Genomic DNA, 26,193 nt, shown 5'->3' with positions numbered 1-26,193 from the left:
TTTTTTTTTTAACCCCCTTATGTTACTAAACATCTTGGGCCTGGTTCACATCTATGTGTTTATTGGGGCTTTTTGCAGAGATGCACTACAGTACATTTACATGGTTTCCTATGGGACACGTTCATATCTGAAAGGGTCGGGGACTTTTAACGCAAAACGGTGCTTTATTGGTTCAATATACTTCAATGGAGAAGCTGCAGAAAAGCATGTAATGCGTTTTTGCAGCAATTTGTGTTTTTTAATCTACCCAAAGAAAATGCAAATTGCAGTAAAATCACATGCGCAAAAATCAAAACGCACTGCAGAAACAGATCAAAGGCAAAAACTGCATAGGTGTGTACCGAGCCTTATGCAGGCCACACAGATCAGTTTTCAGATGAAAATATTCTGACGAAAAATCTTTGTACATTCGCTGAAAGAATTTTGTTTGAAATTTTCACTTGGGTTTTTAACATTCTGCTTTTAAAATGAATGTAATTTCTGAATGAAAACCACATCCATTGCCTGAAAATTCCTTTGACTAATAAGTTTTCTATTTCCAAAACTTTCCTGTCACTGTGGTTGAAAACGACCGTCAATTTGACCCACACTTTTTTTTTTTTTTTTTGGTTAACTGATCGATTTATAAAAATAGTTAGTTGCAGCCCTAGTTAACACCCATACTCGGATACTCCAGCCCCCGATCCCCTGTTCTGACAACTAGTGGGGGATCAGCAGTTTTACTGATCCATTACATATACATTTTTGTAAAAACAGTGTGTGTATGTATTTATCCTTTCAGGCCATTAAATCTTAACCGGCATATTGCAGCATACTAGGGCAGTTCTGCCTGCTCTTTTGTGAAGGTCATGTTGAAAAGCGTGCGTGTGTGTGTGTGTTTTCTTGGAACAGCTGTTAAATGGCCATCCATGTCCTTATTTTCACTTTTATATACTGGCTTCTTCATTATATAAGAGGCTTGTAAAGTCAGTGCTTACAACTACTGCAAGCCCCTCTGTTCTAACACAATATACCACAGCGCTGTGTGTGGTTTTTGTTCCGCTAAATACCTTTTCCCACACGGCTGATGTGCGGTCATATGACTGCCTGCTGCTGCTCTCCTTCCCGATCTAAGGACTACAGAGGGAGGGGCTGACATCTGCCAGGCATCACGTGACTGCAAATCTGCAATGTGTAAAGGTGTTTAGTAGGAGAATTAAAAAAACAAACGTGCACTGTGGTAGATTTATGTTCTAACAGAGGGGCTTGCAGTGGTTGTGAGCACTGACTTTACAGGCAATCGTAATAGCGGCGGAAGGGTATGGGCAGGTTTGGAGATCAGCTCGCAGGCTGACGCAGACACGTAAACTGACCATGATTATTGTGGTTGGCACTCCTACGGGGACACAGGAACTGGCAGGATCAACGTGTGTGTGTGTGTGTGTGTGTGTGTGTGTCCCGTCCCCCCCCCCCCCATTTTATTTTTATTTATTTTCTCTCTCCTCTTCGCCTAGGAGAGCACAAATTGCACTGTACATGCATTATGCGTTTTTAAAGTAACAGAATCTGTGTGCTGTTGACATCTGAGCCTCAAAGTGGTTGTAAACATCAGTCATGAAATTTTGAACTAAGCGCATATATCTGTAATGTTTACCTGTCTAAGTGTCGTTTCTCTCTGGTGCTTCATTCCTCTTATCAGCATGAGTCACTTCTGGGATGTTTTCTAGATAACATGAGCTAAAATTTGTGATGGGGAGATGAGCACACATGCTTGTCTATTCCGAATACAGCTCTGCATGTTCCTTCGCGCCTCTGCCTATGTGGTGGAGGGGGCAGGGGTATCCCTTTCCTCCAATCGGCTCAGTGTAACTGCATCATCTTTGCTGCTGACAGATGACGTCTTGAGGCTATTCACTTCACTGGGTATTCAGGTGCATCTCAAAATTAGAATTTTTATTTTTTTATTTTTTTTATCTTCAATACATCATGAGAACTCTATGCAAGCATGGCAAGATTAATGCGTTTCACAAATCAAGGTTTGCTTGGTCATCATAGATTGTGACAGATTTTGACTGAGAATCTTGATTTGTGAAACGCGTTCATCTTGCCAGCAGGGTACTGCCCCTTCTTTTTTTTTTTTTTTTTTTTTTTTTAACACTTATTGTTGGAATTTTGGTAGCATGTTTAAATTTCTTTTTTGTACATCACAGTACTTTGATAGGAATGCTTTTCTTAGACCAATGGGTTGTGCCCCACCTGCAGACAATTGGATGTTGGTAAATGGCAAAGCAGAAAACCAGCTCTTCAATTGTTAGTGTTGTAGGTGGGGGCTGAAGTCTCTTCTTACAGCAGCATATACCAGGATCAGTTGCCTCTGAGCTTTGCAGCGCTTTGACTGTACCTGGATACTGCAGGGAAGACCTGTAATGTTACTAGCTGGGCACAGGATCCCGTGGGAAAGGCTCGCCCTGGCACACCACTGCAGCAGTGAGAGAGCTTGGAGGGTGCTATACAGAGCCAGTTTATGACTTGAATTTGCTGACTAAAGTTCACTTTCATTTTATTTTTTTGGAACTTTAGTCAGAAAAAGTAAATCCTGCTAGAGGAATAAGTCGTCGTTGTTGCAGTACAATACAAAAGGTACAGGAGGGCCCTGCTCATAGAGCTTGCATTCTAAAGGGAGGGGGTGATGGTACAAAAGGTAATAGCTGCAGAGAATGATTTGATGGGGGCAGTTGTTGGGTGGGTATGGGATAGATCACTTCAGGTTGGCCCTTTTTTTTTTTTTTTTTTTTTTTTAGGCACTGAGTTTAGAGGTCAAGCTGCTGACAGCCTTGGCAGACTTAAACCCTCCTATCCTTTACAGGCAAGGACACGGCTTGTTTGATCTGCCAATGCGATCAGTTATGACACCAGCTGTTTAATGGTTTGACAGCTGCATTGGGGACACCATCAAATGTGACCATTGGCATTCTAGGAATTTTATTTACTGCTCTGGGCTTCAGAAGAATGGCAGCCTCCAGCAAGAAGCAGGAGCAATGCTAGAGGCAGTTTACAGCACACTAATTTTGGCAGCATAATTAATAATGTGGAATGCATGTTCCTTGCAAAAAAAAAAATACATTCTTTTTTTTTTTTTTTAAATCCAAGAAGTTATGGGTAAAGTTTCACTTTAAAGGAGACGTATAGCCGAGGTCGTTTGGCTGTACTTCTCTTATGGATCACAGGAGTGCCATTTGTTTTACACTCCTGTGACTGAAGTCCACTCTCTGCTGACATCGCCAGTGTCGGTCCAATCACCACATCGTCCCGACAATGGAAGTCTGGATCCATCAGGTGTCTGGACTGTCCCTGGTCTCTGCCTCTCAGCGAGGTGTTGAGACGACAGCTCTGCCTCCTCCACAGCTCAGCACTCCAATGAGTGGGGAGGGAGAAGAGAGCTGTGACTGATGGGCTACAGCTCTCTGCTCATGGAGCTTTGAGAACTGAGCGATCGGTGGTGTTCATTCGCTCAGTTTTAAATCCTCTACCAATTAGAGGCCTCAGACTGGAAGGCATCCCTACAATCTAGCAGTCAAGTGTAACTTGGTCAGTACCTCCTAGAGACCTGGTGGTACGCACTGGAAGCAGCCAGAGTTCCTTAGGAACTGGAGCTGTTGTAAAGCCATGTGACCCTGATGGAGGAAAAAACACTCAGATTTGTCCTTGCATTTAGCCATCCATTCTGCCGCATTGCATCAATCAAATGTCACAGCCAAACCCGGTTCAAATGACACGGAACAGATTTCCTGCAGTAGATTGGAATCAAACTTCTTGCAGCATTGAGGAGGGCTGAGCGGAATAGAGGGCATATGAAGTAAAAAGTGCAGTGGGGGGGGGGGGGAGCCAGGATATCTATATCTAGTATGAGATTGATTTAGTTTCTAATGTCAATCCAGAAAAGGTATAATTTAAAGCATTACCACCAGATATACTCAATGTGCCACAATCCCTTAACAGGCTGTGGACTGAGGGATTGATCATGTCCAACTTGGGTGGAACGCTATACCAGCGAGTGAGCAACTTGTAGCTATTCTCTTGCATCTACATATCAACTGAGCTGGAATGAGGCAACCTGTATAGGTACTCAAGCTGGATCTCAGAAGGTGTGTGTGTGTGTGTGTGTCCTAGTGGTATCGTCTGGAGCCCCCAAAAATGGAGTGCAGAACCAGAGCATCTGACATGCAACTTTTAAAAGGTATAAGCAAAGACTATGGGTGGCTGTTAGTCACATGACTTGAATAAACTGGGAGTTGCCTAGAATGCCAAGCGTCCATGGGGAAAACTCCATGATGCCTCAGATTCCAAAGAAATCAGTCCTCTGTTCTGGAGGATCCTGCCACATCTTGCTTCCACCCTCATTTTCAATCAACTTGGTATATTAGTTTGGGTGCTCAGTCATAAGGCTGGGGTGTTTGTGGGGTGTTTTTTTTTTTTTTATTTTTTTTTATTTTTTAATTTTGATCTTTACCAACTCTTATTTTACAGCTGGCATATGGCCAGGACGGTCAGTTTAAAGGTTTTGCGATTGTGGAATATGAATCGGAAGTGATGGCGGAGGTAGTCCAGTGGCAGATGGATAACTCGGTTGTAGCTGGAAGTTGTGTCCGTGTTTCATTCTGTGCTCCAGGACCTCCAGGGAGAAGCATGCTAGCTGCGTTGATTGCTGCACAAGCTACAGTGAGTATTTATGAAAAACTTCTCTGACTTGTAAAATGCTTCCTGTATCCTACAGTATACAGTGCCAACTTTTGACTAGGTTATATGCAGCTACCTTCCAATAACTGGGCACTGGCAAAATCTGTCTGTCTCTGCATCTTCAGGAACCGTTCATGTCTCGGCAGAACTTTGGGTGGACTGGATCTCCAAATACAAGTGCCAGCCTCTAAGGTTTCTGTGGGCATGCCACATAGCATAGTGCCATGCACGGTGTTAGCCACTGGTTGTTTTAAAGGTCCAGGTCAGTGGTCTGCCTATAGCAGAGCTTCAACTGGGTTTTCAATTATTTGCTGGAATTGAGATTGAATGGAAACGTGGAGCCACCAGTTGGCAGTGTGGACACTTGTTCACTCTAATAATGTGCCACGTCCCAAAATTGTTCTCTATAAATGGCTAGAGGGAATACTTGAACTGCAGTTCATGGGACTTTATAGCCACAAGCAAGGTACAATTTTTTTTTTTTTTTTTGCAGATTTTATTTATGCTGTGATTCTGTACTTGGCAAATATGCTGCAGAAATCTCCCTCCATGAAGTCTGACTGCAGCCATTTAACTGCGCTGCTGTCTATATTTACTGCCTTGATTTACAGACCGGCACACCTCCAATCCTGCAGCTTTCATTGGCCTTAACTCATTCCCCCACCCCTAGTAAACTTTGAGGGAGCACTGTGCATGGCCTAGGCTAATAAGACAAACGGGAAGTGGATTGTATAAGATATTTACTCGCAGAAAAAAGTTTTACTATTTTAGCTCAGGGGATTTAATAGATGCAAAGTTGAAAAAAAGACTGAAGGTCCATTTTAAAGTATAAAGGGAGGTGGCCCAATTCTAATCAACCAAGATGTGCAGTTAAATTGAAAATCCATAAATGATGGCGTGTTCCACCACTCCTTCACAAGAGGCTCAACATGGTCTCGCGTATTTTGCTTTTATAAATCAGTAGGAGATGCTAATGTATAAATACCACAATTGACATCAGCTGGAAGTAATGTCCCAGGTAAGATCCACACAAGATATAAACGCAAAGCCAGAACCCAAAATGGACAGCAGCTGGATGTGTCGTTAGATTTGGTTATAGTTGGCAACCTTAGCGTTAAATTCTTTTTTTCTTTCATTCATTAACACAGCACCTTTTTAATCTTGACCTTAGGGTTATATCACCACCTTCAGGAGAGGACACGGCAAAACTGCACAGTACTGCCCAGGGGGTGGTCCTACTGGCTCTAACCCCTCACTCTGCTTCCAGCAGCTCCAGTTTATTTTTTTTATTTTTTTCAGCCTGGTATAGAAGGACCTGGCTCCCTGTGGGGACCAATTGATCATTGGAAATTTTTTATTTGCTGCATTTTTTTTTTTTTTTTTTTTTTTGATTCCTGTTATCTACAATCAACAGCTGGGCTGGGTGACAGGCTGGATAATATAGATCCTGGTAGTCTCCCCAGCCTGGCAATCAAGCATGTGCAGACCTTAGCTACTTACTGGGTCGCTCACGACATGCCCTCGTCTGATGCAGGGGTGGCCGTTGACCTATATGCTCCAGGGGGAACACATGACTGCGCTACTGCTGTCCGTGTCAGTATGCCATGGCCGACAGCCACCCCGTACTGCTCAAGTAATGGGTCTGTCCTTTGCATGCGTCCAGCAGTCCCCGCAGGAGTGGTATGTATGGTTCCACCTGTCTCGGCAGGATGGAGCAGCTGGGCATTCCCTGGGGGGGGTCTCTCTATCTCTTTATTATTTTTTATTTTCTCCCTTTCCCTCCTCCCTATGCTAAGGGGCTGCTGTGTGACTGGGCATAGGGGGTGTCTCTGGGTTCTGGCAGGGGGCAGTGCTGGCTGTGTGTGTTCCAACCCCCCCCCCCTCGTTTTTGCTGAGGCGGCCATACTTGCCATAAAATCTTTTTCTCTGAAGTTCATTGACACACAGCAGCACCCACCCCTCCTATCTATGTTTGTACTGCATAGTAATGGGACAATGCCTCACATCCTACCAAGATGACCATTTATATATCGGCACCTCCTGCGGAAGCAAAAAACACAAAACCTGTTGAGCCTCTTGTGAAGGAGTAGTGGAACAATCTGCAACTGCATATGTTTATTTAGAATCGGCCACCACTCTTTTTAATCTGTAACTTAAGGGTGCATAATGCTACTTTGTTTTCAAATCTTTCTCTGCATTCATTTTGTATCTTAACTGTACCTTGCTTGTGCCTATAAAGTCTGCAGTTTTAACTACTGTATTTATCGGCATAGAACATGCACCCCAAGTTTAGGAGGGAATTTCAAGGAAAAAAAACTTATTTAAATGCCCATCAATGCAGCCTTGTCAGTCATTTGCAGCCTTGCCATTTTAAAAATGGCACCGCCAAAAATAACCGAAAGCCAAAGGGGATCGCCGTATAACACTCGCCCACGATTTTCCCCTGATTTTAAGGGGGGGAAAAAGCGTGTTATACGCCGATTTTAAATATGGTATTCCCTCTAGCTATTTAGTATTTGCTGGATCTTTTTGGCTTGGAGTACCTAGTACTGGTGCTAGACTTGGCCCTTTCCAGGCTTCCTGTCCTTTTTTTGGTGTCATTGCTAGGCCCAGAGGAAGCAGTTGTGTTGTGTTGTGTCTGCACAAGGGTCTTGACGAATGGTTGCTTTTTGAGGTGCTTCCCTGTGCCCAGTTTCACCTCCAGACCATTGAAAGTAAACATTTGCGGCAGTGTGGGTTAAACGCTCAAACCACTTCTCTAGGTGTCTTCAGGGGGTCGGAGGAGAAAACCTTGTTAAACCTAGCAACTAAAATGTTTAACTTTTTTTTTTTTTTTTTTTTTTGGGGGGAGTTAAATCTAATTTTAGTCTAATGGATTACTTGCTAATCTGCCAAACTTGAATTGCCCAGAGCTGTGAGTTTGGAGCTCTAAACTGTTTGTTGTAACTAGTAGGTGGTATAACTTTTATACTGTTGGTGTAATAGTGTTGCATGTAGGAATCTGTCGGCACCTCCTGTCAGGGATTTTGTCTGTCTCCATGTCAGAGGGATTTGCTTCACTTTCTGGCTGCGAGTCAAGGGAGAACTGTAATAGATGGCAGTAAAACACCGGCTTAATGCTGACTAATTCCCCTTGAAACTGACGCCGATACTTTGATCAAATAAAATACCCTCCTGTATGTTCTGTTTTTTTGTGTAAATGACACGGTTATGTTGACTATAAATACGTTTTTTTTTTTTAGTTTTTTTTTAACTCCTTGTGCTTTCTGTTTAAGGCAATAAATCGAGGAAATGGTCTTCTCCCAGAGCCGAACATGCTGCAGATCCTGAACAGCCTGGGTTCTGCAGCAACACTGCAACTCCTGCTCAACCCCCTACTGCATGGGGCAGCTGGGAACAAGCAAGGTCAGCTCTCTACATGTATATCCTCAATCTAAAAGTGTGGTCTTCGTAGCTGGTGACTTTTTTTTTTTTTTTTATGGAGAATTGTTAGCTTATGTATAAAATTAAAGAAGTAGACCTAAAGTTTTCTTCGCCAAGTTTCTCCTGGGGATCTCAGGAGTGCATTTAGTTCTGCACTCCTGTGACCTGGGTTTCCGACTTTTAAGGTTTTGGAATCCAGCCAGATCCCTGATCGGTAGCTAGCTCAGCCTCTGTGTGCCGCTGAGAACCTGAGCCAGCCTCTCCTGCCCCTTCCACAACCCAGCGCTTCAGTGAGCTGGAGGGGTGGAGCAGAAAGCCAGTGACAGTCACTTCTGTGATCAGCGGCCTTTAATCGCTCAGTTTGATCTTGGAGGTGGTGGGACAGGTGCTGCAGTCACATAGGTGTATGATTGACTGGAAAGTTATTTTAAAGAGGTATGCCATTTCAAAATGACAAATGGTAGCTATAATTAAACCTGCTCATACCACCATTTTAAGCCTATTCATGCTACCCTGTAAAATAAGGGGGGGGTTTGGGGAAGTAGGGTCCCTGAAGGCCATCTGGGTGGGCCTACTTTGAGGTGAAGATGACCCTACTGGCTCTGTGACCTAAACTGAGTGACTCTGTGGAATCCCATAAGGTGTGGCAGCAGTTTCTTGGAGTGCTGTACTGCCCAATGGAGCAATATACCTCCTGAAGTGGTCTCCAGATAGAAGGAAGCCAGGCTGAGTGGTCATCCGTGCCATTTTCACTTTATCTAGCTGTCAGAATGGACCTGGGCAGGGAATCCTGATTTGACAATATACCACAGCTGTATCCTCTGCCTGGCTGATGCTCCAACATACCGTGTTTCCCCGAAAGTAAGACAGTGTCTTACTTTCTTTTTATCCCCAAAAGCCCCACTATGTCTTACTTTCGGGGTATGTCTTATATTGGAAAAAAAATTGTCGCATTTTTTGTTTTAACCATAAAATTAACATTTATTAACAACCTGAACAGTATTGTATTCACCACAAAACAGTTTTATAAAAGGAAGTGCCAAGAATGTCTTGCTACAACATTGCATAACATGTAAAACAATGAAAAATGGTAAGAACGAACAGTGGAATACTGGAGGATAAAACAGATTTATGTGTGATACAGTACCACCTGCTGTATTTAATCCAGTGTGACACCTGCTGATACCCACTGGGTTATATACAGCAGATGATACCCCAGTATGCCAGTGTGTATGTTTTACTGATGTATGATTAATACTGTGTGCATTACCGTATTTTAAGCAGGAGGCGGCAGTGACAAGTGCAGGGGGCGGCGCGGTGACGTATGGAGAGGGGGACGGCTCAGGCGTGGGCAGGAGGCGGCGCTCATTAAGATCAGAGGGAAATGGCAGACGCGGCGACGTATGGGGAGGGGGACGGTGCGGACGTGGGCAGGAGGCGGCGCGCAGCTAGATGAGAGGGAGGCGGCAATATCCCCGTGTTTCCCCGAAAGTAAGACATATGTCTTACTTTCAGGGTACGGCTTATATTAGTCGACCCCTCAAACTCCCGATATGTCTTACAATCGGGGGTGTCTTACTATCGGGGAAACAGGGTAGAGTCCAGCACCATCCACTAGTGCTTCCCTCTGCAAGTAGAAGTATTCATGGACTACTTTCCACTAACTGTCTTGGCTTGCATACACTTTTCTCTTAGCTGGGTGGCTGCTCTATTTGTTGCAGGCCTTACTACTCTGCAATTGATTTCTTTGCAGCATGCTGTCCAGAGGTTCAAAGCTGGAGCTTTGCGGATTTAATGGAAGTGGATCTCCTGTTTAATGGTTGGTGGCTTTGATGGGCATGGTGTTTCAGCTCCTATCCTTGGGGCACAAATGGTTGGCGTCTTGCATGGAATATTTTTTTTTTTTTTTTTTTTTGTGTCCAGCTTAAAGGAGTTGTAAAGTCTCTTGGTTTTTCCTTAATGCATTAAAGCGGAGTTTCACACAAAAAAATTGAACCTCCACTTTTCTGAACTCTCCCAATTTGTAGCTGCTGGCTTTTAATAACCATTTTTATTTTAGGTTGACCTCCTCTTTAAGGTGAAAAACCTTCTGTGCTGTAGCTGCCCCCCAGAGCCCCTCTTTCTTACCTGAACCCAATGCTTCCAGCGACGTACAAGCCCAGCAGGTCCAGCCACTCTCCGGTCCTCATTGAATAGATTGTTAGCAGCAGAAGCCAATGGTTCCTGCTGCTGTCAATCAAATCCAGTGATGTGGGGGCAGGGCCAAATCCTGTCAATGGATAATCCAGCATCCCATGGGGGGCACTCAATCGAACCAGGAGCGCTACCCCTTTTCTCTTTTTTTTTTTTTTTTTTTTCCTGCAACTCTTAGGCCTGAGAGAGAATCTATGTTCTCAAAAGATTTTGTTTGCTGTGCTGCCCATCCTTCAGTGCTTTCGCACCTCCCCTGTAGTCATATTATAAACACTGTCCTGTAATGCATGGTTTAAGAAAATAATTTTTTTAAATTTTTTTTTTTTTCCTGCCTTCCCATGCTTGTATTGTAAATTGATCTCCTTCTGTCTACCTGTTCCAGGACTCCTAGGTGCAGCTCCTGCGGTGTCTCTTCTGGCCAATCCTGCTCTTTCTACCGCTCTCCTGCAGCTGGTACTGCAGGCACAAAGCCCAACACAGGTAAGAACTAATTCACATGGTCTGCCTGTGGGGGTTAAGAGGGAAGTAAAGCTGAAGCCCTTGGAGTTCTTTCTATCCAATCCTTGCTCCCCTCTTTTCTTGGTAATGTTACTCTTTTGGTGTGACATAAGTTTGCCTCAATTGTGTGTATATATAATTTTGTAATATGTTTTTTTTTTTTGGCTTTCTTGCAGAAGCCTGGAATTCTGGGCGACTCCCCCCTTGCCACATTATATGGTGCTCTGGGCCTATCACCCCAGCTCACTCCTCCTGGAAAACCTCTTATACCAGATCTAGGAATTGGTAAGTATTTGCTATGAAGATATTTGTTTCTGGCAGTGGAGTTTAGGTTACAAATGGTAATGCATGAAATGGGTAATATAAGGTCTCAACTTTCCAGTAGCTGACTTGGTTATTTTTTAATAGATATGTGCCTGCCAAGAGCTTTTCAGAGATATTTAGACTTCACTTTCCATTGCAGTTGGCTTCCTGGAATAATCAGTGGGGAAAAACTATTTAATCCCCTGGAGAGTTTGTAAGTTTGCCCACTTACAATGAAATGAAGGGTCTATAATTTTATTATTTTTTTATCGAGACAACATCAACTGGAAAAAAAACACATGATACCAATGTTATAAATTGAGTTGCAGTTCAGTGAGTAAAATATCTGATTTCTCCCCTTGCCAACAATTCTGACTTCCGCAGACTGGCTACAGTATGTGGCATGGATTAGTCCTGTCAATTTAAGAAGGTGCTTCTAACAACTTGTGTATAAAAGATGCCTGTCCACGGAATCTTTCATTCAAACGTCACCATCATGGCAAAGAGCTGCCAAACTATGTCTGGGACAAGCTTGTGGACCTGCACAAGGCTGGAATGGGCTACAAGACCAACGGCAAGAAGCTTTATGAGAAGGAGACAACTGTTGGAGCGATTATTTGCAAGTGGAAGAAATGTGTAATGACTAACATGCAAGATTTCGCTTCATGGGGTAAGGATGATCATGAGAAAAGTGATGGATCTGCCCAGAACTACACTGGAGGGAGCTTGTGAATGAGCTCAAGGCAGTTGGGACCACAGTCGCCAAACTATTAACACAATACGCCTCCATGGATTGAAATCCTGCAGGGGTCCCCCCCCCCCCCCCCCCCCCCCCGAATACACGTGTACAGGCCTATCTGACTTTTTTTCCCATTAACATCTAAATTATTCAAAGAAGGATTGGGAGAAAGTGCTATGGTCAGATGAGACCAAAAGTGACCTCTTTGGCATTAACTCGACTCTTTGGAGGAAGAAAAATGCTGACTATGACCTCAAGAACACCATCCCTACAGTAAAGCACAGAGGTGGAAACATGCTTTGGGGCTGTTTCTCTGCTAAAGGTACAGGCCAACTTTGCCTCATGGGCGGAGCCATGTATTGTTACATTTTGGATGAGAACCTTCTTCCCTCAGCCAGAACTCCTGAAGATGGGTAAAAATAAAACGTGCTTTCTTATAACTGAGGATGTAGCTTTCTTCAGAATTGGGCAATTGCATTTTAACTCAAGTTAAATAGGAGTCTGTACACATCTGCCATCATTTTAAAGTGCCTCTAATTGGCCCTAAATTTCAGCTGTTCTAGTAGGTCTTTCCTGACACTTTCTTAGTTGCTTCCTACAGCAAAATTCATTGTTTGCAGAGCGCTTCCAGCGCATCAAAGGAATCTCATTGTTAAAGGGTATCGGTCAAGAGAATGGTACTAAAGCATTTCCAAGGCATTGGACCATTCCGAGGCATTATACCATGGAACTCGGTGAAGACAGTCCTAATCAAGTGTAGAAAATGTCACAATAGTGACATTACCAAGAATTTGACGTCCCTCAAACTGAGAAGAAAACTGGCCAGGGAGGCTGCCAAGAGGCCTACAGCAACAGTAAAGAAGCTGCAGGAATATCTGGCAAGTACTGGCTGTGTGGTACATGTGACAACAATCTCCTGTATTCTTCATATGTCTGGGCTATAGGGTAGAGTAGCAAGATGGAAGCCTTTTCTTGCAAAGAAACATCCAAGCCCAGCTAAATTTTTGCAAATGCCAATGTTTCCCGTAAGCATGTGGGAGAAACATGTTGTGGTCTGAAACCAAGGTTGAACTTTGGTGCAAAAACACCATAACCAGCGTGAAGCATGGTTGTGGCAGCATCAAGTCAAGGTAGAGGGGAATTATGAACAGTTCTAAATACCAGTCCATATTGGCACAAAACCTTCACACTTTTGCTAGAAAGCTGAATATTAAGAGGAACGTCATCTTTCAGCACGAAAACGACCTGAAGTATGCATAGAAATCAACAAAATAATGGCTTCACCAGAAGACTAAAGGGGTTTTTTTTTTTTTTTTTTTTTTTGGACTGGCCTAGACCTGAATCCTATTTAAGATCTGAGGGGTAATCTGAAGAGGGCTGTGCACAGGAGATGCCCTTGCAATCTGACAGATTTGGAGTGTTTTTGCAAAGGGTGGAAACTATTGCCAAGTCAAGATGTGACTTGCTGATACTCTTACCCAAAAAAGACTGCTGTAATAAAATCAAAAGGTGCTTCAACAAAGTATTTTAAGGGTGTGTAGACTTATGCAATAGTATTTTATTTTTACTTGCCTCCATCAAAAAATTCAGTTTGTTCAATTGAGTTCTGAAATGATTATATATATATATATATTCCACTTATGACTCATTGGGGGGGGCCCTGTGTGGGGTGATGGTACCCGTACCAACGCTGGAAAGATTTCAGGGATTCAATCCCACTACTTTGTAATCTCAAAGAAGGAAGGGGTCGGTCCAGTCCTGGCTCTCAAGGCCCTCAACGGCTTCATAAAAGTGAAAAGGTTCAGGATGGAATCTGTTCGTTCCGTGGTTGCTGCACTCAGTCGGGGGATTTCTTGGCGTCATTGGACATCAAGGACGTATACTTGCATGTCCCCATATGTTTCGGGCATCAGAGGTTTCTATGGTTTACAGTTGGGGATGAGCACTAACCATTTGTAGCTCTTCCTTTTCGGCCTAGCGACAGCGCCAAGGGTCTTCACCAAGGTGCTAGCCCCAATTCTGGCATTGATAAGACAATGATGGATCGCAATCGTGGGTTACCTGGATGACCTCCTGAGAGCAGCTTCTGCATCAGAATTAAGGGAGGATGTGGCAATCTCCAAACACTCTCCTGGAGTTTGGTTGGGTGTTGATCCTCAAGAAGCCAGTGCTGGTGCCGACAGCACCTGGAGTACCTGGGCTTGATTCTGGACTCCTTAGAGGTTAGTCTCTCCTTTCAGACCACCTGCAGACTCTTCAATCTGTGGTGAAGTTATTGATGTCCCGCAGGTGGTCGTTGCTGCTTCCTCAGTTCTGGGTCTCATGGTAGCCACTTTCGAGGTGGTACCGTATGCCCTATTCCACACTTGAGTCTTGCAGAAAGAGAGCTTGTCCAAATGGGACGAATCTCTCACATCCCTGGATTGTCAGATTCAGGTGAGCCAGCTAGTCAGGGATTCCCTTCTCTGGTGGCTAAGGTCCTCCGGGCCTGCGGTCCAGGAAGTCATTCCTTCCTTCCTCTTCATTGGACGGTGATCACAACGGACACCAACCTGACTGGCTGGGGGAGAGTTTGGGGCGTACAGTCGGCCCAGGATTGCTGGACGCCAGAAGAATCGTACCTGCCGATCAGTGTGCTGGAGCTTTGGGCTATCAGGCGGTGCCTCTCCACATGGTCGGAGGTTACAGGGGCATCCGGTCAGGATCCAGTCGGACAATGCCATGGCAGTGGCATATGTCAACTATCAATGAGGGAAAGGAGCTCTGCTGCAGCTCTGGAGGTCGTCCACATCCTGCAGTGGGCAGAACGGCACATGTCAGCTCTGGCTGTATACCTTCCGGGCATAGAAAACTGGCAGGTGGACTACCTCAGTCGTCAGCTGCTGGACCAGGGGGAATAGTTGCTGCACCTGGAAGTATTTCAGCTCATTTGCCTAAGGGGGGGCGGCACACCAAATGTGGATCTCTTGGCTCAATCGGATGGTACAGAGGTTTGTGGCCAGGTCAAGGGACCCCTGGGTGGATGCGTTGGTGGCTCCATGGGGGCAGTATTGGTTGACTTGTGCCTCCACCCCACGCTCAGACTCCTACCCAGTCTGATACGCAGAGTGGAGGCCAAGGTGCTTCTGATTGCACCAGATTGGCCTCGACGTCCTTGGTTACGCGCACCTAGTCAGCATGATGGTGACTGTTCCTTGTGGGCTGCTGATGCGTGAGGACCTTCTGCCTCAAGGTCCAATACTTCATCCTGCTTTACCATTGCTGGTTTTAATGACATGGCTGTTTGAAAGCCAGGTGCTAAGGGACTGAGGACTGTCAGATTCGGTAATCTCCACTATGCTGAGGGCACAGAAGTCCTCTTCTCAGAAGATTTATCATCGTACGTGTGAGGAGATGGGGTGGTGTCTGCGTACATATTCCGTTTCCAGGATCTTGCTGTTTTTGCAGCGAGGAGTGGATCAGAAACTTGCGTTAAGGGCAGATATCAGTTTTTGGCTTTTTTTTTTTTTTTTTTTTTTTTATTTTTTTTTTTTCCAGTGACCTTTTGGGTTTGACATGTGGCCCCTGCGGTTAGACCACCGCTACCGCCGTTTGAAAACATTAGGTAGATTCCCTTATTGACACTCCTCAATCTTTCTATGGCTATTGCATACATTTGCAAGGAGGGTTTCTGAGTTGGTTGCCTTGTCATGCAAGTCTCCCTATTTGAACCTCCACGGATAAGGCGGTGCTGCGTCCACAGCCTTCGATGTTTCAGCCTTACATCTAAATGAGGACATTGTGCTTCCGTCCTTGGTCGTCACATCCCAGGTTGCTTTGCGTTCTTTGGACGTGGACCGGGCTCTGCAGGTGTATGTTTGCTACAGCTTTTTTTTATTTCGGAGGTCTGACTCCCTGTTCATATCGGTGGCTGGTCCAAAGAAGGGCCTGCTGGTCTCGTCTGCCACCATTTCTAGGTGGCTCAGACAGATCGTGGTTCAGGCTTATGCCATAAGGGGGCGGGCGCCCCCCTTTCCTGTCACGGCACATTCTACCAGGGTGATTGGTACTTCCTGGGCTTTCCGACATGGTGTCTGTTTTCCCAGGTGTGCAAGGCAGCGACCTGGTCATCCGTTAACCTTGTAAAATTTTGTGAAAGTGTGGCTATGAGTGCATCTTCGGATGCATGCTTCGGCCGCAAGGTTTTGCAGGCGGCTGTTTAAGGTTGCAACGCCTCTGTTATGGGTGGAATTTTTATTTTTTTTTTGTTTCCCACCCCTTGTTTTTGACACTGCTTGGGGACATCTCTAAGGTTAAGATTAAAGGTGCTATGTCCATCAATGAACGAAAGAAAATAAGATTTTTGTACTTGCCGTAAAGGCCATGTCTCTGAAGTTCATTGGCGGACACAGCACCCACCCCTACTATTTGTACTGCCTTTTTTTTATTTTTTATTTAGGAACTGAGCTACTGGAAGAAAAGTGAGTTGTTATAGCCAGTAATCCTAAGGTCAAGATTAAAGGTGCTGTGTCCATAATGACCTTCAGAGAAGAATTTTACAGGGAGTACAAAAATCCTATATAAATGTGTGGGGGGGTTTTTGTTTGTTTGGCCTTGTACACATGGTTTGTACGTCCGAGCATATGTTTAGTTAAAAGCGCATGTGCAGGATTTTGTCTAGCATACTAACTATCTGCAAACTGTCGCTTGACAAGCGAACGTAGTGAAGTATTACAAGAGTATAAAGAGGAAGTTCGTTTCTCAAGTGCCACCCTTTGGGTCCCTTCTGCTAATTTCATGTTAGTAGAAGTTTGAGCGTTTTCGATTTGCAACTATAGTATTGCCAGCAAAGCAGCTTTGTCTTCCCATTAAAGAATCTAATTTTGACATTTCAACAATTGCCAAAATATGAATGTTTAATTCTAGATTAGGAACAGTACTGTACACGGACTCTGCTATATCAGGGCTGCTGAACCCGGACTCTAGAGTCATCCGCGGCTTGCTGTCTGTCTCCTGTGCTGTCTCCCCCTCCCCTCTCTGCCTGTCAGCTTGTGACAGTGTCTGCCCCCTCAACTCTTGCTCAAATAATGTTCACATCTTTATACATCCCCCCCCCCCCCCCCCGTGTGAGTTATTTTTACTAAAGTCTGCTATACCTAATTTCACAGCACTTGGCGGTCACATAATCGGCTGGCTCTCTCCTCTTCCGAGTGTCGGTGGGGACATCTTGGGGCCCCCGCCCGCTGCATCCATCAGATGGGGAGAGAAGAAAGCCAGTCATGTGATCACTGAGAAGGGCTCTGAGCAATACAGATGTAGAAGCCTGCTATAGCTCATTTCACACAGGGGTATGCAGAATTAGAACCGAGGTGATGGTGTCAAAGTGGCTTAATTACTCAAGCTTTGACAAAACTGGAAGCTGATTTCTTTGCAGAGCTGCACCAGAATTTGCGCTCTCCAGTTTTAGTAAGTCAACCCCAATGTGTATAAAGCTTGAGTGGAGATGTCTATCGCTTTTATGTGGATTAGAACATGAGGCCAAGCACCTCATGGGGTAAAGTCCCTGCTTTTCTTTCATCCTACATAACGCATGGTAATTACTTTGGTTTGTCCTTTTTACTCTTCTCACTTGCTATATAAAAACCTCATAAAATCTGACACTGGTAGCTGCCTAGACAGTGCTAAAAATACTGTAGTATGTCCAGTTCATAGCAAAGACTTGTGTATGTGTCTCTAAAGTGTGATCTTATTGTGGCCTTGGTTGCATGCAGATGAGATGAAGCACAGTGACAGCTGACTTTGTTTTCTGTTTTTTTTTTTTTTTTTTTACATTCTAGGAAGCTCCCTTCCAGCTGTAGGTATTCCATCTGATTTGGCTACCTCCCAGCTTCAGCAGTTTTTAGGACCTCAGCCACCAGACTGGGATAGCCCCCCACCTACCCCTGTTTTGAGCTCCATTCTTGGTGGGCTGCCAAAGACCACAGAACCAGTGGTACGTACTAAGCTTCCAGTCTCCAGTGGGAAGGTATCCAGGACTGGTAGGACTGTAGTTTTGCTGTAAAAACAAAGTGTTAATGTTGGATCTGCCTGAGATTTTATTGCTTTCCATGTTCCCTTAATGAAGAAATACCATCACAAGAGCTCTTATTACCTGTAAGAATCTTTAGTGTTCTTGTTCTGTAATGTTAGACTTTTTCTCACAGCTCGTCAGCATCTCTGGTTCTAATGGGTGTCGAATATACCCCAACATTTAAAGCAATGCTGGTAAATCTGCACACTTGGAATGTGTGTGGAAGCTGCTGCTTTGTTCAAAGAGCATTTTAGGGAGGTGTGAAGTTTGTGAAACCAGCCTGTCCTAACAATAAAATCTATCCCTATGGTGCCCTGGAGTCTGGAGCAGGGGTTAATCACCCAAGTCGCATGGCTCAAAGTTTCAATTGTAATGGCTGCGGTAGAGATGAAGGTGCATTGTGTGTGACAAAAGCTCTACAAATTTGGGGATGGTTTTGTTTGACATAGTTGGCCTCTTTAGGTATGTGTGGTGTTTTACCACTTGATGGGCAAGCCTAGTTCTGACATTTTGTTGCTTGCACGTTTTATTATAAAAAAAAAAGATTACAGAAATAACTGAGCAATAAAAAAAAAAAAAAAAAATGAAAGTGACTTTTTTTTTCTTTTTTCTTTTTTTTTTTTTTAACATGTGGATACAAATGCTGGGTTATATACTAGGTACTGAAAGCTGCTTGAATAAGCATGGACACATCTTTCACCTGGACTTGTCAGTTAATGTGGCTACTACTGGCCATGCTATGGTCTGAATTAAAGGGCTCCTACAGCTGTGACCAAATGTTTTCAGAACGACACAAATATTAAATTTTTCAGTCTGCTTCCTCAGTTTTGAAGATTGCAATGATTCTGATCACTCTTCAGAACAAAATTGCCAAGTCCCTCTTTGCCATAAAAATTAACTCCCCCCCCCCCCCCCCCCCCCTCTAAAATCCTTTTTGCTCTTGCGTTTGAAGAAGGCTTCAGGGCACCCAATAAAGACCAGCAAGCGCCAGGAACGTCTCCTATAGTTGATTCAGCTGCAGGGGCAGCACCAGTGCTTAGCTTTCTCAGGAGTGAGTGCATTGGCACACAGTGAGGAGAAGACTGAGGACAGCCTGGTGTCAGGAAGGGCAGCAAAGATGCCACTTCTCCAGGTAAAACATCAGGAGCACACATTCTGCAAATTTAGAGATTGGACTGCTGGGGGGTGGGAGAGAAACCTTGTCCGGAGTAGAAAAGGGGAGCGCCTACCATCAGTCATGTCAACAGTAAAGTATCGAGACCATTCATGTGTGGGGTTGCTTCTCAGCCAAGGAATTGGGCTCTTCACAATTTTGCTTAAGAACACAGCCATGAATAAAGATGGCAAAAGTGATAACCCAGTGTCTTGGGAACAAAGGATCTAAATTTTGGGTCCATGGCCAGGAAACTTCCCAGACCTTCATCCCATTGAACTTCTGTGGTCAATTCTTAAGAGGCGGGTGAACAAAAACCCCCACACATTCTGACAAACTCCAAGCCTTGATTATGTAAGGATGTGACCCAGAAGTTGGTGTAACGAGCACCTGCTCGCTCGGTTCCACTCTCCCGACACTCCTCTGTGGCTATTGAATCAGATCGCAACATCTGGTTCGGTCATCCGATGCTCTGGCATTCGAATTCCAGCTACGTGCCATTTGAATCCAGTTGTGATGGCTCAGAACACCAGGCAGGTTGTAAGTTCAAACAGTACTGACCTCACAATTGTAAAGTACACTCTAGCCCTCACTTAGGTCCTCTTGGCCATGCAAATGAGGACTTGAAACGGGGGTCCGCAGGGATTGGTCTTATAGCTTAAATTGGGGCTTCTGTGTCATTACACATCAGTCCTCCTGAGGGCAATTTTAAAGTACATGAATGGTCAAACACAGAACAATGCATTTCTTCCAGACCACGGAGCCGTCTGGAGGGGGGGGGTTAGCCTTAAGACAGGGTGGAAGACCCACCACTGTGTAATAGAATCAAAGGAGAAATACTTCAGTATTCCAAGGTTCATGACAGACTACATGCCAGGGAAAATTGCCAAGGTCTTGAAAAAGGGTATTGACTTTGCATGAACTTAATGTAATTGTCAAAAGCCTTTGACACCTTATGAAATGCTTATAATTATACTAAAGTATATCAGTGACCTCTTGCCAAAAATCTCTACATCGAAGCAGTAGACTTTGAAAATGTAATATTTGTGTCGCTCAACTTTATTTATTTTTTTTCTCTTCCACTGCTGTTACCCTGAATGGCTATCTTTGGCATTGTGAAGGTTCTCTAACAACTGTCAATGAGGCGCTGCAGAGATGATTTGGGGTGTTTGTGTTTTTTTTTTTTTTTTTTATTTTTTTTTTTTTTTTTTTTTCTCCTCTCCAAGCAGTTGCCTGCAGGTAATGGATAAGCACCATTTAGACATAATGTGACCACTGTGCTCAGTTGTAACTTTTTCCTGCAAACTGGAACTGTTGGACATGATGACTTACAATGTACTCCTTGTATAAAAATTACAGATGTCACTCCTTGGCAAACCACCTGTTCATTCTGGGCAATTCATGAATTTCCATGGGCGGATCCCGAGCACAACCTCACTGGGTAAGAAGCAAGTAACCAGAGTAGACAATGTGCTACTATTGAACTTGAATATGTGTTAAACTTGTGTTCTGCCTTTTCTAGGTCAAGCAAGTAAACCGACAACCTACAAGCAAAAAGCAGCAGTGCACAGGGTTCCTCTCGCTTCCTTGCAGGAGTCCATGCTGACGCCTACAGAGGGCTATCTTTTTGACTTTCAGGCGGTAAGAAGTCCATGTGGCCTGTCCTCAGTAAACCTGTCTGCTTTATGAGTAATATCTTGTGGGGTGATCCTTTGACACTCCTGTACTTGTTGTGACAGCTGAAGGAGACAACACAGTGCATGCCAAATGAGAGGAACTGCACTACAGCAAGTGGCAAAGCTTGTGTTGCTTTCCATTTCTTGAGGTGTGTGTGTGTGTGTGTGTGTTAAATTTTATTTTTTTTCCTGCAAAAGGGTTCCGAAGCTGAGTTTAGAGGCATTTCAAGTGCCTAACGCGTTAACTCGCGTTTAGCTGCGTTTCATTTACAGTTTTATTTTGTGCTAAAACTGACGTTTTAAATGTGGGTTACTATCTGTGAAGACTAACAGTTTAGATTGCAGCAAAAATTTGTGGTTCCAGTGAAGAGTACTATTAATGCTATAACCGGCAAAGACCTTTTCCAATAGTTGTGCACTTCCAAACTTGTGATAAAATTTGGAGCGTTTGGTGTATAAAGCATGTCAAATTTGGCTCAACTGCGGGCCACATCTGCATTATGGCTGCCCTGCGTAAGACTAGATGTGCAGAGCAATTACCCCTGTCAGCTGTCAAGAGTCTCCACCCTCCCTTACATCAGTGAGTCAGTTACACCCCCCCCCCCCCCCCTTTTTACCTTGTGCTAGGTCTGCATATTTGACAGTCGTTTGTATGGTTGCGTCCTGCTTATATTTTCCTACAAGGCCTCTTTGGGCCCACTACTGGTAGTTATAGCACCTAAATGTGAGACTGTATATAGGGAGAGATGATTGGAGTGCTATTTTTCTGTGGTGGTCTGGCAGTGGTTCTCTCTGCTGCCTGTTGTAATCTTTTAAAGGGAGGTATGTATTCTAATTTTAGTTAGTGTTGCAGCCTTACAGAGTTGGGGATGGAGGCAAGACTCTCTGTGCAGGATCTGGCAGAGGGGTTCTGTCATCCTCTCCTGCCCCAATCTTGTCTTCGTTGTCTTCAGCAGGAACTGTATGAAATGGCCTGAGATGCCAAGTCAAGCATGTACATGCATTGTATAGAGCAGTGATGGCGAACCTTGGCACCCCAGATGTTTTGGAACTACATTTCCCATGATGCTCATGCCCTCTGCAGTGTAGTTGAGCATCATGGGGAAATTTAGTTCCAAAACATCTGGAGTGCCAAGGTTTCCCATCAGTGGTATAGGGACTAGAGTGCTGCACAGAGCCCTGGCGTTAAATGAACTAACTGATCATCCCTAGGATAAATTTAACAGATTTTTCAAACCAGGCCTTCTCATCCAGCATGATTATTTATATACAAAATATTGTGAAAATATACCTGCACTAGGAACTAAAACAAACGGCAGCTATGTACTCTAACCTAGATACCAGCACAATAGCTAAAAATAAAGCGCAGTGCTAAAACAAAGTACAGTCTGTATTTTAACATGGTAATGTAATGAAAAAATCAAATTCTGATTTAAGGTGCGATTTGGTGTCAATTTGTGCATAAGAAATTGGACTAAAGTCTCAAACATATATAACAGTGTAGTATAGAAAGTGCAATTCCGTGCAACAAAATATTTATAAAACTAAAGTTCGTGTGAGGCATCCATAGTGTTTTTTGAAAATGATGTAACACCCAATGGTGCAGCATATGTACTGGACTGTCCCTATGAGTAACTTATTTTTTATTTATTTTTTCTCTGAATGGGTACAAATTCCTAGACTTTCTTCAAAATCTTGTGGAAGGCCATAGCTAAACTTGCTGTCATAACTAAATGAAACCCTTGCCAAACAAAAAAACACTACATAGGCAGACCTGAAATATGACACAAATGTACAAAATATTCTGCGCTGGAATCTTTAGTTTTTACAAAAGTTTGCCTTGGCTACCCTATTTACTGTATAGCCAGGTTGGGCATCCTTGGCCCTCCAGCTGTGGTTACACTAAAAGTCCAATGAGGCATTGCATTTTTTTTTTTTTTTTTTTTTTTTATGACTCTTCTATACATGTTCACATTGCATTTTTGGCTGTGATGCGAGTATTTTATTTTTATGTGTTTTTATTTTTTTTTTCTTCCTCTATCCTGTCAGGAGCTACCACCTCAAACCTCTTCCCAAAGCCGGGACCGTACTGTGCCAAATCTGAGTTCATTAGAGCCCAGGAATAAGGTAAACAATAATTGTGGAGGCCAAGCTTCACAGGAGTTAAGTAATCACTGTATGTATCACTATATGGGTTGTTACTGCCTTGAGGTGAATGGACACTAGCCAGGAAAAAAGGCAGGCCTCTGCCCAGGTGCAACCCCTTCCAGCTCAGCCAAGCTTCAGTTTTTTGTGCTAGTGTCCAATAGGCGCTTTCTGAACAACTTTGAGACTCCCTGTAATGTCTAGGCCTGTTCCTAACACCCCTATCTGGGCAGTGATGGGCCCGATCTTGATCAGTCACTACAGCCAGCAACCTAAGTGCAACTGTACCCGGGCTCAGCATACAAGAGCGGGGTTGGCCTGTATTGTCTACCATTAGTCACTGGGCCCTGTGGGCAACAGACTGACACACCTGGTGATCCTGCTGGTTGACGAGGAGCTTTACAGGTCCAAGACAAATACTTGAGGGAAATCTTTTTTTTTTTATTTTTTTTTTTTTTTTTTTTTAAAACAATATTTATTGAAGATTATTATAAGTCAGTACAAGCAGGTTAAACAACTTATATATTAACAGCGAAAGATCAGTTCAAAAAAGAATACCATAGTATAGCAGCGGACGCAGCCGCTGTTGGTAAGGCAATTTATTACAATGTACAAACATAGGAAAACTAGTAAATCAGTGAACATATGTAAAGAACAGAAGGAACAGGGTCCATACGGCCCCGTATTATACAGATAGTTCAAATCATCTCCTACCAGGAGAATATATAATGCAGCCTAAACATCAGTGTGTGGGTTTCCTCGCCTCTCCTCCCTTGTAATTGATAGTAACCCGTCACCTTTCAGCTTCCGTAAAGACATCTGTAGATATGCCTGTAAGTTGCTAAAACATTCGGAATCATCTATGGCGTTTTGAGTCAGTAAGTGTGGGTGTGTCCTCTTGCATAGGTATAACAATAGCCTCCATAGCTAAGCGAGATACCAAAAATGTAATATAGTGCTATGTCTAAAAGCCCGTCCAAATAATATATAGTAAAAGGTGGGGAAACACATGTAAAGTAAAGCGCTCCTCACAATACAGTAAGATAGCGTCATGAAAAGGAAAATGAAAATCAAAGTAGTGTATACTAGTGGTCATGTAGGGTTATTTTGAATAATACTTTTGTATTGGTCTGTTGTTTTAAAATGAATCCAACATGTCCAAATAGTCGTGAATTTTGTAGGTGTATCATGTGCTTGGTGTATAAGGTCCTCCATTGACATAATCGTATCAATTCGGTGGAACCAGTCAATCAGTGATGGAGGGTTGGGCGTGCGCCATTTGCAAGGAATGCACAATCTAGCAGCGTTGACCATGTGCATAGCCAAAGATTGAAAATAAGATCGTGATGGTTTGTTGGAATAATGTAGCAAGAATTGAGCAGGGGGCATGTCTAATCGAAAGGTTGAGATATCGGTTATCAGCTTGTGAACCTCTGTCCAGAACGGCACAATGTGGGGACATGTCCACCAGATGTGAATAAATGTACCAATTTCCGTCTTGCATCTCCAACACATCTGTGAGTTAGTCGGGTTTATAATATGTAATTTATAAGGTGTGTTGTACCACCTGGATGCTATTTTAAAAGCATTTTCCTGTGTATGTGCATTTATGGAGCCCTTATGGACAAATCTGAAAATATCTTCCCAATCTGTTTCAGGAATGTGTATCTGTAGATCGGAGGCCCATTTCTGCCTTATTCGCATATCTGATTTATCCCATTCTTTAAAGAGAAGGGAATAAGTCAGCGCGATCAAATGGCGGCGGGGTTCTGTGACATAGCATAAATCTTCGAATGGGGTCAATGCTCTAGACCATTGTGGGCTGGGATGTTTATTGAGTAAAAAATGTCGGATCTGTATGTAAGTCCAAAATGGGAAAGTATCCTGAGCTATCATGTTTGCTAAGTCGCTTCTAGAACAAATGGTATCATTGCAAATGAAGTGCATTGCTCGGACTGTGGTGTGGGGCCAGTCTGGTTCTAGGAATGACTAGTGTATCCCGGGACTAAAATCTGGATTACCCCTAAGGGGGGTCAGGGGTCCATTAGCTGATGAAATGCCGTATTGGACACTCGCCCATTGCATGGCGTTTAATGTTGGGGCTATCAAAGGATGAGTTTTATGCATTTTAGATTGGAGTTTGTAGTCGATCCACGGAAGGGACGTCAAAGGGATGGGAGAAAAGGCTTGTTCAAGATTGACCCAATCTTTAAGCGGTGCGTGATTGTGCCAATCAATCAGTCTGGTAAGTTGGCAGGCCACCTGATATTTGCGAATGTCGGGCAGACCTACTCCGCCCCTAAGCTTTGGAGAAGTCAATTTTGAGAAACTAAGACGGGGACGGCCCTTGTTCCAGATAAAACGTGTGCATAAGGCTCGAAACGTGGAAAAAAGTTAGGAGGAAGTCTTATCGGGATCGTCTGGAGTAGGTAGAGGATACGTGGAAGAATGTTCATCTTGATTATGGCAATCCGTCCAAACCAAGAAAAACGTTCTGGGGACCACTTCAGAAAGTCAGAGGTTATCTTCTTCAACAGGGGAGTGTAATTAAGAGAATAGAGGTCTGCCAGGGAGGCAGGAAGTTGGATGCCTAGGTAAGTGATGGATTTAGCTTTCCAAAAGAAAAGGAAAATTAGTACGACAGAGGGCACATACAGATTCAGGTAGGGAGATGTTTAAGGCATTAGATTTATTGAAGTTGATCTGCAAGTTAGATATGGTCTTGAAATGAGCAAAGTCCTGCAAAAGATTGGGAATGGTGGTAAGTGGGGTGGTGAGAAATAGGAGAATGTCGTCTGCGAATGCAGCTACCTTATATGTGTGGCCTTTTACATCTATTCCTCGGATGTCGGGGTTAGCTCTAAGTCTTCGCAAGAGAGGTTCTAGGGTCAAAATAAATATAAGAGGGGACAAAGGGCATCCCTGACGCGTACCGTTCGACACGGAGAAGGCATCCGACAGGTGACCGTTAACCCGAACCTTTGCCGTAGGGTTTGAATAAAGGGCTTGTATTAGATTTAGCATTCTTGGGGGTAGATGTATCGCCTTGAGAACTTCTGACATGTAGTCCCAGGCCACCCTGTCGAATGCCTTCTCCGCGTCCAACGACAGCATAAAACCAGGCTTCTGAGATGTAGTTATCCAATGATTAATGTTTATTGCTTTCAGGGTGTTGTCCCTAGCTTCTCTACCAGGGACAAATCCTACTTGGTCTAGGCCGATAAGTTGTGGGAGAAGCGGTAGTATTCTATTGGCCAAGGTTTTTGCATACCATTTTAGGTCAACATTTAAAAGGGAG

At 43.9% G+C, this 26,193-nt stretch overlaps 1 protein-coding gene across 2 annotated transcripts in view; it reads left to right on the top strand.

Annotated features, from left to right (window-relative positions):
- The window catches only part of RAVER1 (ribonucleoprotein, PTB binding 1), a 49,308-nt gene that overhangs the window by 12,194 nt on the left and 10,921 nt on the right, over positions 1-26,193 (top strand). Inside the window, exons 4-12 of one of the 2 annotated variants that reach the window (XM_077470209.1) lie at positions 4,507-4,698; positions 7,992-8,121; positions 9,893-9,958; positions 10,715-10,812; positions 11,007-11,115; positions 17,689-17,843; positions 20,434-20,515; positions 20,597-20,715; positions 22,800-22,877. In XM_077470209.1, the coding sequence (XP_077326335.1) occupies positions 4,507-4,698; positions 7,992-8,121; positions 9,893-9,958; positions 10,715-10,812; positions 11,007-11,115; positions 17,689-17,843; positions 20,434-20,515; positions 20,597-20,715; positions 22,800-22,877 (1,029 nt within the window). The remainder of the gene's footprint in view (positions 1-4,506; positions 4,699-7,991; positions 8,122-9,892; positions 9,959-10,714; positions 10,813-11,006; positions 11,116-17,688; positions 17,844-20,433; positions 20,516-20,596; positions 20,716-22,799; positions 22,878-26,193) is intronic. The other variant, XM_077470210.1, reaches the window with a different exon arrangement.

This window comes from Lithobates pipiens, unplaced genomic scaffold, assembly GCF_037356315.1.
Source record: "Lithobates pipiens isolate NorthernLeopardFrog02 unplaced genomic scaffold, aLitPip1_a1.2 Scaffold_8, whole genome shotgun sequence".
NCBI lineage: Eukaryota > Metazoa > Chordata > Amphibia > Anura > Ranidae > Lithobates > Lithobates pipiens.
This window is presented reverse-complemented; position numbering and strand designations above follow the sequence as displayed.